The sequence below is a fragment of the Athene noctua genome, chromosome 2, assembly GCF_965140245.1.
Source record: "Athene noctua chromosome 2, bAthNoc1.hap1.1, whole genome shotgun sequence".
NCBI classification, from domain to species: domain Eukaryota; kingdom Metazoa; phylum Chordata; class Aves; order Strigiformes; family Strigidae; genus Athene; species Athene noctua.
This window is the reverse complement of record NC_134038.1, coordinates 127,961,659-127,974,255: the sequence shown is the minus strand read 5'-3', so window position 1 is coordinate 127,974,255 and position 12,597 is coordinate 127,961,659. Positions and strand designations below refer to the sequence as shown.

General features: G+C 37.0%; 1 protein-coding gene across 6 annotated transcripts in view; it reads right to left on the bottom strand.

Moving 5' to 3' along the window:
• The window catches only part of CDK14 (cyclin dependent kinase 14), a 319,737-nt gene that overhangs the window by 217,186 nt on the left and 89,954 nt on the right, over positions 1–12,597 (bottom strand). For all 6 annotated transcript variants that reach the window (XM_074900249.1, XM_074900255.1, XM_074900252.1 and 3 more), the window contains one exon: positions 4,250–4,344. In XM_074900249.1, the coding sequence (XP_074756350.1) occupies positions 4,250–4,344 (95 nt within the window). The remainder of the gene's footprint in view (positions 1–4,249; positions 4,345–12,597) is intronic.

The following is a 12,597-nucleotide window of genomic DNA, read 5'->3' as shown; positions in this document are numbered from 1 at the left end:
AATAGTTAAAAAGTGATAGGGATCAGAATTTATTAGGACAAGCGTTTCATTAGGGATAAATTGACATTATGTACTTTTGTGGTAGGGAAATAAGGCAAAAGCATGTTGATTGATCTCTCTGTTACAAATTCTATGCACTTTTGCGATACTTTGAGCACACGCAACTTAGTAAAGGTGCCAAAAAAAAGTAAAGGTACACAAAAAAAAAAAAATATCACACAGACAAGCAAGAAGCAGATCAAGATCACAGCAGTGCAGTAGCAGTGGAGATACTGTTGGCTTGCCTCTCAAAACCCAGATGCATGCTGTGCAAGCAGCAGTCACAGATCACATCACTTTAACTGAAGTAATCTTTCTGAATTCTTTGCCTTGAAGGACAATTGAACACAGTGGGAGGAGAGGACAGAAACCATGCCAACTCATAATATTGCCAAAAGCACAGGATTTTCCCTTAAGTGCAATATGCAGAGTTCCCCATGCAGGGATGCAAGGCCTCCACACTGATTTGTAAGGGGCTCTGGTTGGCAGCAGCTCCCTTGTGCTGTCACCAGCTTCGTCTCCAGATTCTCATAACACACATCAACATTTATGTGCTACAGATCAAGCCAGATCCCATTGCTGTACACTCAGGTAAATTTATAATCATGCTCAAGAGGGAAGAAGGTCAATGGCAGGAGGAAGATAACACGTGTCGATTCACAGACAGACAGCATTTCTTCAGCTCAACAGCACAATTAAATGGTACAAGGAATTCAAAAGACTTCTATTGCTTTGCACTTATTGTATAGCAAATGTTCAAGGTGTTAACTAAACACAAGAGTCAATAGGACTTGCACAATTCTTTTACAATGTTTGCAGTAAATTACTAGACCTACTTGTCCAAAATTTTACATTAAAAAATAAGGCAGAAATCACTTCCAAGTGATCTGAATTTCATGCAGCAAGCAGCTTCTCAGGATTTTATACAACAAAGTAGCATGTGAGAATCTAACCTGAATGAAAGTAGAAAATGAACATGCCAAGATGAGTTTCATTATGCACATCTGATTTGCAAGACGTGAAATCAAATAGATTTGCCTACTGATACAACCTTCAGTCAGAAACAAATGGCTGCTTGGCTATTTCTCCAATAAACAAGAAAGCCCAGCCTAAGAGAATACTGCTTCACTTTCTTCAATAGCACAGTCCCATTCACTCTGCTGCTTCCTCACCACAGGGAATCATCTTTATCTGACTACAAAAAGAGAAATCCATCATCCAGTAAAAGGAATTAGCCCACTTTCTTTCACTTTCCTAGGGTACTACAACAAATGCTCAAATAGCAGAAAAGTAATGGGTTTGATAGAAAGGCAAGGGCTTGGTACTACTGATCCTGCTCCCAAGTTGTAAACAGACAGGCTTGCCGTCAATTTAAGTTACCACATGCATTCCTTCAAATTTTAAGAAGGAATGGCTGATTTTGTGTCTTTGGAGGCAGGTATGTATCTTTTAGTCTTTCCAAATAGTAGGCTAAAATCACGAATTTTTTATTCCATCATTATGATCAGTAGGGGAAATAATTTAAAAAGCTGAAACGTATCTCAGGGAAAGCATTAAAAAACCCCAAACCCTACTATTTGCCACATGCAGCTGGTGATAAAAACTAAGTATAATAATTCTGAGTACAAAGCATTATTCCAAACACCTCAGTCTGATCTTAAATTCTCCGTCTTCACCTACAGTTAAAGACACATCTCAGAAACATTTTGGCAAAATGAGAAAGCCAAGAATTAGAGTTCATTGAGAACTAGGGATTCTCAGACATTTTGACCAAAATGCACTTGTTGTGCAAGGATTACAGGTTTTTCCAAATACCAGGCATGTCTGCGTTCTGCAGTGTGCCATGAGGGCTTAATCCTTCAGCAGTCAAACTGGGCACGTGCCAAAACAAACAGCACTCTTTTGACCTGTTTTGCTAATTTTTCTTCCCACTGAGCCTGTAGTCAGGGGAACACAGTGATGCATGTTACAGACTCACCTTACATACCTACATCAGGTGCTAGAAAAAAATTTCTGTATCTATTCCTGTATCATTTTAGATCAAACTATAAACAGCCAGGGCCAAGCTACCAGAAAAACAGCAGCAAAGCTAGGCTCTCATGGAACGGCTGGAGCCAGTGTTGGCCCAACCATTTACCCCCAGCATCCATCTATCTTCCCCAACAGTACATCATAGCAGTGATTCTCCTTCTTCTCTGGGGATATCATGTAGGCCAGAGGTTCCTCAATTTCTCATGAGGACAGAGAGGTAATAGGGCTACATTACTTCAGCCAACAACTCCTTTTGAATCAGCAGAAGAGCCCCTGTAGTGTTTCATCTGTTCTTAAAGTACAACCTCCTCCTGCTGTGAAGTAATTCAACTGTTTCTCTAGTTCAAGAAGCAGAAGTCTGGGCTACAGGTGCTGAATTTGGATGGTGCGGTGTAATATGGGAATTATATAATACTCAGTGGGATAAAAAGGTAAACCAAACAAAATTAAGCAGGTGAAGGAGTATTACTATAACATTAGGAATATTCTTTGCATATGCACTCTTATCCACACTCAGTTACACACACTCTTTTCAAAATACATTTTAAAGACCTTGCAAAAGATGTTATGAATCAGGAGAACAAAGTTATATATAATTGTTGTAATTCACAACCACTTAGCCAGAGCTTGCTATTTATAATGGAGAATGCAGAGAGCCCAGTAATTTCAATTTAATATTCAACTACCATTAGAATAATTATTTTTTACAGATCTGCAGTCAGCTCTACTAAAGCAAATGAATATTTCTAACCAATCTATGTTTTGTAACACATTTACAAATTTCATTCACCACTGAATGAAATAGCTTCAGGGAAGCGCTTTGCTTTGCTTTTAACTTTCAGTCTGTTCCACTGATTGATGGGACATCCAGCAACCCCATTGCCTTACTTCAATCCAAGGCATGTGGCTTTCAGATACACACCGTGATTTTACTGAAGGGTTTCAATAACAAGGCACAAGCTGAAATCTATACCTTTTTCTCATATTACATAGATCCCAATAAAAAGCTTACATGTGTATAATGTCTGGAACTTATAGTGATGTGTAACTGAACCATTAACAATACAAAATAACTAAATTTTCTTGAAGAAAGATGCTAATGAAACACAATACATGCACTGGCATGGCAGAATGTACGTACTTCTACATTTAGAAGACATTTTTATGCACATCAGCTGTCATTATGCTCATCAATCTCAAAGCTACTGAAAGTGAGTGCACCTCTCATTCTCATTGATTAAAAATATTCAGTGAAAAAAATAATTTTCAGTACCTACCTAACTTAATGACCCTAGAAAATGTTAACACATATTTCCTTGTTTCAGTGGTTATTCTGCCCCATGACTGTCATATTCTCTCTGCTGAGAACGGTAGACTTGCCTCATATATCATTCACTAGTCAAAGTTTTTAAATAAAGATACCACACATACCCAATCCCTCTCTCAGAACTGCTTTATTATTATTGATAATTGGATTACGAAAACTTGATTAAATATACGAACTTGCACAAGACACTCTGCTTGACAAAAGATAAATCTCAGCTGAAGCACTAGCTTGAGAGGTATATTTTAAGTGTATTTACTGAGTTATTTTATACAATAGAGAAGCACTTAGGACATTTGGGATAAAACAGTTGCAACAAATAACATTCAAGTGGCTGAAAAAAAAAATTTGACATGCATACAGTAGAATATTTTGAAGTGGAGTAGTTAGAGCAACTCTAAATAAACTCTTGCAAGCAAACTAAACTTACAGTAGTCCAAAATTCCATTCATTCCCTTCATGTTATTTTATTCAAGCTTTTTAATAATGAGAAACAAAAGACTAACACTTTAAAGCATATATTCAGCATTACTGTCAGAACACCAGAAAAATCAACTTGACAGTATATTGTGCTTTTACCCCTAAAAATTAATTTGGTATGAATATTGAAAAAGTAGTACAACATTAAAATACAAACAAAACATCAGATTAACAAGATGATTAATATCTTGTGATGTGAAGGTAATATGTTACATATGCAATGTGGTCTCAGCTTCTATCACTGGAGCACATGGCAGTCAGTAGTCACTTTGCATTTATTCATCATGATCTATGCACAAAGGCAGCAACATCAATAAATACTTTCTGCTTCTGTTCATTTACACACAGGATTAAATGAAGAAAAACAGCACTTACTTGCTTTTCCCTTTGTATACTGTAGCATAGGACCCTTCCCCTAGTTTTTCCAGTTTTTCATATGAATCTGCCTTTCCAAACTTCGGGCTTGTAGGCTACACAAAACAAAAAGAGATGGCCTTTCAGCATGTATTCCACCGCAACATTAATGGCTTTGATTCAGCCTTACCAAAACTCATAGACCTGCATGTTTTCAGCAGGCAACAATTAAAAAAAAAAAAAAAAAATTAATAGCAGAGCTAATGAAACAATATTAATAGGCTACTTAAATAAAACATCGTTCAACACCCCAGACGGTGGTTGCTGATATCATACACTTACATCACTGGAACTATCAAAAGGATTTTGTTCTTAATCAAAGAGACGTTTCTGTTTTATTTTTCACATGTATCACTTCATACAGGGAAAAAGATCATTAACAACTAATCTTATCTTTGTTAGAGATCTAAGCAATAGTGTTAATCTGCCCTACAAAATCAGATTAAAAGAGCTTTTAAATTTTCTTTTTATTTTTAGACTGAAGCCCACCCCAAAACATTGCTCTAAGTAGTCAATGTCTCCGCAGATCAACCACTGTCCAGATAGTGGTCAAAATACCACAGGAAAGAATCTTCAATGAGAGTACCTTGATTCTGAATTATATTTACAGTCTTCAGATTGTCTGTAGAACCACACCATACTTCTAATGGCATGTATATGCAGCACAGATTAATAAATCCTGTAGCCTTAATATTGCAGCCTAAGTGAGGGATCTAAAACTGAGCCAAGCTCAGCAATGATTTTTGCTCAAAGGGCCAGATAGCTCAGCTGGCCTTTGCAACAGACTGGTACTTACCCAACTTTTACATAGTCCTAACAGAGAACACCACAATGCTGCAGAAACATAAGTTCACCTGACATGAAAACCTTCTGATGAAGTTCTTGGAAAATGTTTTGAGTTTTTTGAAGTGCATTCCATTTTCCAAAATTTCCCCATTTTCTAGTGGTCTGGAAAGAAAGAGCTTTTTATTTTCCCCCCCAAGACCAGAAGGACACTGCAAAAAACTGACCTGCAGATGCCCTCAGCATTATCTACATCTATTTTAGACTGCAGTGCTCAGATGTCCAGTACCTAAACAAACCAGAAGAGTATAGAGCAGAAACTTGGAAGGTCAGCACTGATGTTCAAATCACAGACAGGGACTGATTTGTTAGTATTCTGGTTATAACATTACAAAGAAAACCAGCCAAGTAAATCCAGGATGTTTAGGGTTGATTCAACTGGGAGACTCTAAGCCATGCATAGCTGCACACAGTGTACACTCACATTTAGGATCTTATACCTGATTTACAAAAACTACAGAAGTTTCAGGGTTTTGAACAGAAATTAACATTACAGTACAGGACATATGTGTGTGTAAATTCCTTTAAAAGCATGGATGAAAGTTTTAAATCAACTGAACCTAAAAATTACTTCTTTTTAAACAGACAAGAGCATCCCAGGTAAGATGACTTGGTATCTCATACCTCTCCACTATACCCAAGTAACCATTAGCAAGAAAGTGCAAGAATTCTCTTTACTTAACTATTCTACATTTGTCCTAAGTTAAAATTCTGGCACTTTGGCATATATACATCTTTTTTGAGACTAACATCCCAATTTTTTATTGAACAGTATCAGGATATACACATGTATGTTTGCAAAATTGAGTCCTTTCATCTCCCTCCAATACAACAAGAACAACCTATTATTTTGCTATCAAATTCCTAAATATTAATAGACTTATGAAAATTTGTCATATGGGAATTCTCAGATCTTCTTCCTGTTACATTATTTGGAACAATTCATTATAGATAAGGCAGTAATATTCTAAGTTCCAATCTGTGCTTAAAAACACATTCTGCCTGGTTAGAGAAAATTTTAGCTTTTTTTTTTTTTTTTAATCACAGTTTTATTACAGATGTCACTAATAGAGGTGACTAAAATATTTATTCAAGTAGCCTTCTCATTTAAGTATCCAATTATGGACTAATGCCACTTTACAAAACTATAGAAAAAAAAAAAAAAGTGTTTGGATGTTTAAGTGTCTTCTGCATAATGAAGAGGGATAGCAAAGCATTTCCCAAATTGCAGGCTGTAGTGAACACACAGCGAGTAGCTTTGTTTGGAGTGGAAATGCTGCCCTAGTTAACTGAATAGTTCACTGCTGGTTTCCTCATAGCAAGAAAGAAAAAGGACAGGGTTTATACATGTGTTTCACATCCATTCTTATTTTCACACAGAGATTTACTTTTATTTTATACCGCTGGAAACCATAATATAAAGGTCACAATAATTTGTAATGCCTTAAGATCTTGACAGGAAACAGGATGCCTTTAATACATTACCACACAGTAAATCATCAACAGTAATTATTCCTACAACCTCAGGCTCATTTCTCCATACTCCAGCTGCCAGAAGCATAGATTTAAGGTCATGCCTTTTGACTCATGCTTCTCCTGGTAGCTGCTGCATCCTCACCGATAACAGGGAAAACTCTCCAAGTTCACATTGGTGGGACCAGGAGGAGATCTCATTCCTGACTGTACAAAAGAGGTGCTGGTTTTGACTGTCTCGTCCTCAGGGGCAACCCCACACAGTGCCCTGGGGCTCAGCTATGCAGCAGCAAGGCTGACCTGCCACCCTTGCCAAGCAATCCAAATCACCTGTCCAGTACCTACTCATGCTGGGTAAGAACAGACCAGAAACAACCAGAAAACAACCCGAAACCCAAGCTGGGAGCCACCGTCGGTCCCATATGCAGTAAAACCACGTGGTTGATACCCTCCTCTTTCCAGGTTATAGCACCTCCGCAGTGGAGCTCAGCTCTATTCCAACTGGAACACTAGATGGGATTGCCCACGTTCTCACACTATGTGAAAATGGACATTATTTTTCCTTGTATTTGTAATCTTAGAAGGCTTATAATTATTGAAGGTATCTGGTGTAGAAAAGCACTTCAGAGGATTTTATCCAAAAAAATTTAAATAAATCCTGAGGCAGCAAAAGACTTTCCAAACTAATTTGCATAATACTTCTTAATAAAACACCAAGACAGATCTCACTCAGCATATGCAACTACTTTAGAAAATGAAGGAACAAATTTACCATTTCTACAACATTTTCTCTTTTTTTTTTTTTTCCCTTTTAAATTAAGCCTCACACATTAATTCAAACTTAAAATTACAAATTGCTTATGAAGGTAAGAAGTTCAGACACTTCTTATGTTTTCTTTTATTTCCAGATTATAAAGGAGGCAAAGACTGACTGAGATAATACAAAACCACGAAACTTTCCAAAACTTAAGTTTTAACCTTGAAGGGATCTAAATAAAGGGCTATGAAAGGGATCTAAATAATTTGAAGGTCCATGTGACTGCTGAAAATTATAACCTTTTCAGTCTATTTTATTGATGCACTCCCCCTTACATATAGTTTCATAACCATTAATTTTGTTGCTCAGATTTCTCCACATTAGTCTGTCTTTTTTTTTATGGTACCTTTTTTTAATTTTTTTTTTTTTTTTTTTTTAGCAAATGCTAATATTAAAATCAAATATGGAAAATTCACTTTTAATATAATTTCTTCCCTTATTTATTCCTTACAGTAAAATATATGGGAATACATATACACAGAGATTTATGTTTGTTGGGTCACAAGAGTCCCATACTCTGCCTAGGATGTGGTTGACTGAAATACACACAGCAAGTGAGACACATCCAGAGCACATCAGATGTACAGTGCTTGCATCAGCCACTGACATATCTCACAAGCAGCAGACTCACAAGAAGTTTCCCTATATTTTAGAAAAGTGGTGCAGTCCTCCAATTTGACCCAGACAAGATTTCTCAACAGAAAAGAGTACTGATTTTAGCCGAATTTCAGCTAATTTTAGCTGAACGCGCATATTTTGATGAACATTCATTCAAAGCTTTTTGAAGATCCAACATTACAATACTTCTACCACTAATAATTATCCTTTCTCCTTACTCCTCCTTACTCCTTTTTAACCCTCTAAAACACTGACATAGAACCACACAATCATTTTGGTTGGGAAAGCCCTTTAAGATCATGGAGTCCAACCATAAACCTAACACTGCCAAGTCCACCACTAATCTATGTCCTTAAGTGCCACATACACAGGTCTTTTAAATACCTCCAGGGATGGTGACTCAAATGCTTCCCTGGGCAGCCTGTTCCAATGCTTGACAACCCTTTTGGTGAAGAATTTTTTCCTAATATCCAGTCAAACTCCCCTGGCACAACTTGAGGCCATTCCATCTCATCCTATCACTTGTTACTTTGGAGAAGAGACTGTCACCCACCTCACTACAGCCTCATTTCAAGTAGTTGTAGAGAGCAATAAGGTCTCCCCTCAGCCTCCTTTTTTCCAGGCTAAACAATCCTAGTTCCCTCAGCTACTCCCTGTAAGACTCGTTCTCTAGACCTTTCACCAGCTTCGTTGCCCTTCTCTGGACACGCTCCAGCACCTCAATGTCCTTTTTGTAGTGAGGGGCCCAAAACTGAACACAGGAATCGAGGTGCGGCCTCACCAGTGCCGAGTACAGGGGGACATTCACTTCCCCAGTCCTGATGGCCACGCTATTTTTGATGCCAGTCAGGATGCCATTGGCCTTCATGGCCACCTTGACACACTGCCAGCTCATATTCAGTCAGCTGTCAACCAAAATATGTCACGACATAACATGACTGTGATAAAAGGACAATCTTTGCCATGTCCAAAGACTGGTTATTTACTGAATGTATAAATTTTTTGTTTAATTAATTGAAGTCTTCAAATCTTTTATATAAAAATTTTATCATTATTTGTTGCATATAAGCCAAAGGGAGATCTCCTCCCTATAGCCATACAGACTTGTATATACTGAATATCAGTGGGACTACTTAGGCGTAAAGAAGCCCGTCGCTCAGTGTTAGAGCTTTGTATTTGGAAAAAAAACCAACCCAACATCCAAAGCTAAGAAAAAAATAAAACACAGATGCATGTGTGATCAAGATTGAACTATTTAATGGGCAAAAAGTTAAATAAACAATAAACAACCAGCCAGCAAGAAACTGATACCACTGGAAAATCACTGAGAAGGTAATTTCCATGCTAGGGAGAAATCTTTCAGAGAACTCAAATGGGAAAGACAGATGAATTACTAAGACAGAAGGGAGTAAAGGTCTTCATGACTCTGAAGAACTGAACATAGACCAAAGTCACTGTGAAAGTCAGCACAGGTTGTGGTGGATAGTGTCATACCCGAAAGAACATTGGCAACTGGAGCACAGAACGGTGCACATCTTTCCGTTCAGAAAACCCACTGGGAGTTTTACTTGTTTGCCTTTATGCTTCACTTTCCTTGAAAATAGTTCCCATTAAGGTAGTTTTCTTCTTATTAGCCTACATGTTTCCCAGTGCAAGATTAGTCTACAAGCACCACTGAGCACAGGGGGTAAGCATCTTTAGCAGCACAGCTTACAGTAACCAAGATTAGATATTTTTCCCCTCTGCTTAAGGAAATACAGATGATAGTAACAAGGATAGAAAGAGTATGCCAAAACGTTGAATACAGAAATAGAAGAAGCTAATGTTTCAAACTGACATGAGAGTATTAAAAATAACAGAGAGAAAAAAAATTGAATCTTTTCTGACCAGGTCATTTCAAATAGCCATTGCATTGATATATACTGTAGGCGGGATAACAGGTTTAAATCTAGATCTTGCATTATGAACCCTTGCACTACACTGCCACGTGAATACCTCTCTCTTGGAAATTTTAAAAATCTATACAGTAAAGAAAGCTTTAATGGAAAATTACACTGAAAATCACCTGACTATTCTTATAGAAGTTGTGTGGGTTATGTTCTCATGCATTTTTCATAACTGCAAAACAGCTTGTGAATGTCACACTTAACCATCACACTCCTGAGCCTAAGTTTTAAATAGACCTTTTTTTTAAAAAAAAAAATAGAATCTGCAGGATATTAAACTTCAATATAAAACTATCCTCAAGGGAAAAATATTATGTTCACAGTACCACTGTAAATTATTGAAAATCAAAACTAAAGATCTGTTTTGTTATATGCCTCAAAAGAAATACAATCATTGCTAGGAAAGCTTGAAAGTAAAAGGTAGGCCAAAAGGCTTAACTGAGATTAAATTACAAGACAGAAGATTTTTTTTTTAAAACCATTTTATATTTTGTCATCTTTGACACAGTGGTAAAGCTTCTTTCACAAAACCATATGCAAATTTCACACTAATTTCAGGTTGTATCCAACCTACAACAATAGGTCAATTTGATTACACTTTTTTTTTTCTTTAAACCTTGCAAGTTGGACTGTTTTCTAGGGCAATGTCCAAGGGATTCAAAGATGTTCAAGAATCCAAGACGAGCCTTAATCTCAGCTCTCCTGCTATCTGATCCCATCCTGTTGCTTGCATCTTTCTAACCCTTTAGCACACAGCCATAAATAAAGAGTAACCTGAGCAGATATGACTATAGAGCTCTCTGTGAAAGGGCTGGATGCAGTTTTCAAAGCTGTTTACTTGTTCTCCAGGCTATTAAAGCACAAGAGCTGCACAACTGCTACATTTTATCTGTCTTATCTTCTAGGGAGTATCCCCCAGGTTAATGATAATTAAAGCTCCCCTTGTGCCAGAAAAGACAAATCCACTCTCTACACTGAACTCTGAAATTATCTTTCCTCAATAAAAAGTGTCAACCAGGAAGGATGCAGTTATCCTAGTAATAAATACCAAAACTGGAGAAGGTAGCAGACACCTGAAGAGGAGGACAGGTGAGAAACCCACACCAAGTGTTTATGCAGACAGAAACAATGCTTAACTTTTAGATAAAATTCTGACTTTAGCATCTCCTTTAAAGTTAGATTTCTTACACAACTGATTTGCAACATGTAATTAGGATCAGTTCATGCCTTTTGTTTTCATTTTTTTTTGTGGAAAGTTGCATATAACAGGGCTGAAAATTTATAGAAATTACAGAAACAGAAGAGAGGCTGCTCCCCCCAAAATAGTGCAGAATCAATGCAGTAAAGCATTGCTTATTCAATTATTTTTATCTGAATGATTTTTCGTACATTTATGTGAGTTGGTAGAAGATTAGTGTTTTGTTGCATTTAGTTTTTAAGAAGTAACTGAAAGGTAGTACCTATACCTTAGCATGACATTTGAATTTATTGCCATGGATCTTAAGCCATTCAAGGAGAACCAACTGATGCATATCACTACATAACTAAATCTTAACCAGATGGCTAACTTATCAAACCTGCAATATTCTATTTGCATACTGTGCAAAAGCACAATTATAATGTATAAAATGTGTACACTGAATGCAATAAAGCTTCACCTTGCACTAGAGAAAAATAAGTAAGGCCACATGCCTAAAGATCATGAATCTTAAACAAAACTTTCAGAGAATTAGTCAAACCATCTTCCAAAGCCAGTGTTGTTTTGGGAAGAGTGGCATGTGTTTATTTTTGAGTTGTGCTGTTTTTATTTTGTCCAGTTTATTCTGCAGTTTTACTATTTCTTCAGTTAGGGAGAAAAGAAAAGCAAGTGTCTTCCCTTTGAAGGCAAAAGACTTAGCAAAAGCTATTTAGAAAGATACAGACAGATAGATAAGTACACATAACTATAGCTACATGTACTTAATATATATATATATACACACATATATATTGTATTGGGCTGGATCAGAGCAAAGGTTTATCAAGCCAAGTTCCCTTCTTCTAACAGTGGCAGACAGGTGATGCACAGGTAGGCAAACACCTACTTCACTACCTCCAAGGTGAATATTATCCATTATTTTGATGCAATAAAAGGATAAATCTGTTCTGCTGGAAATTTCATTCCATAATAACATCCAATTCCAATCAGCTTAAACAATTTGGAAATCACACTCACGAATGCTTTCTTATGTTTAAAAGAAGGGGGAAGAAAATGCAGTGCAATGTCACTTTTACATAATGAGTATGTAAATGTCAGATGGAAAGACTCTAAGTGTAAAAATTTAGTTTGTCTTATAAGAACAAAAAAAAATAGCATGCTAACTTCTGTCTGTATGCTACTGCACTGACTAACACAGGATTTCTGCCAGGTTGCAACAAGGTGTGACATGAACTGCAGAAAATTACTTAATGTTCAAGAGCAAATGATTTATTTTCCAGGTGACAATCTGTGGGCAGGAACACAGAATTGCAGCCTCCCCAAACCTCTGTGTGTTATCTTTCCCATCACAAGGTGCAGAGCATTTTGAAGGTGAGGAGAACACCAAATGGGTAACATGCCACCTGTGGAGTAT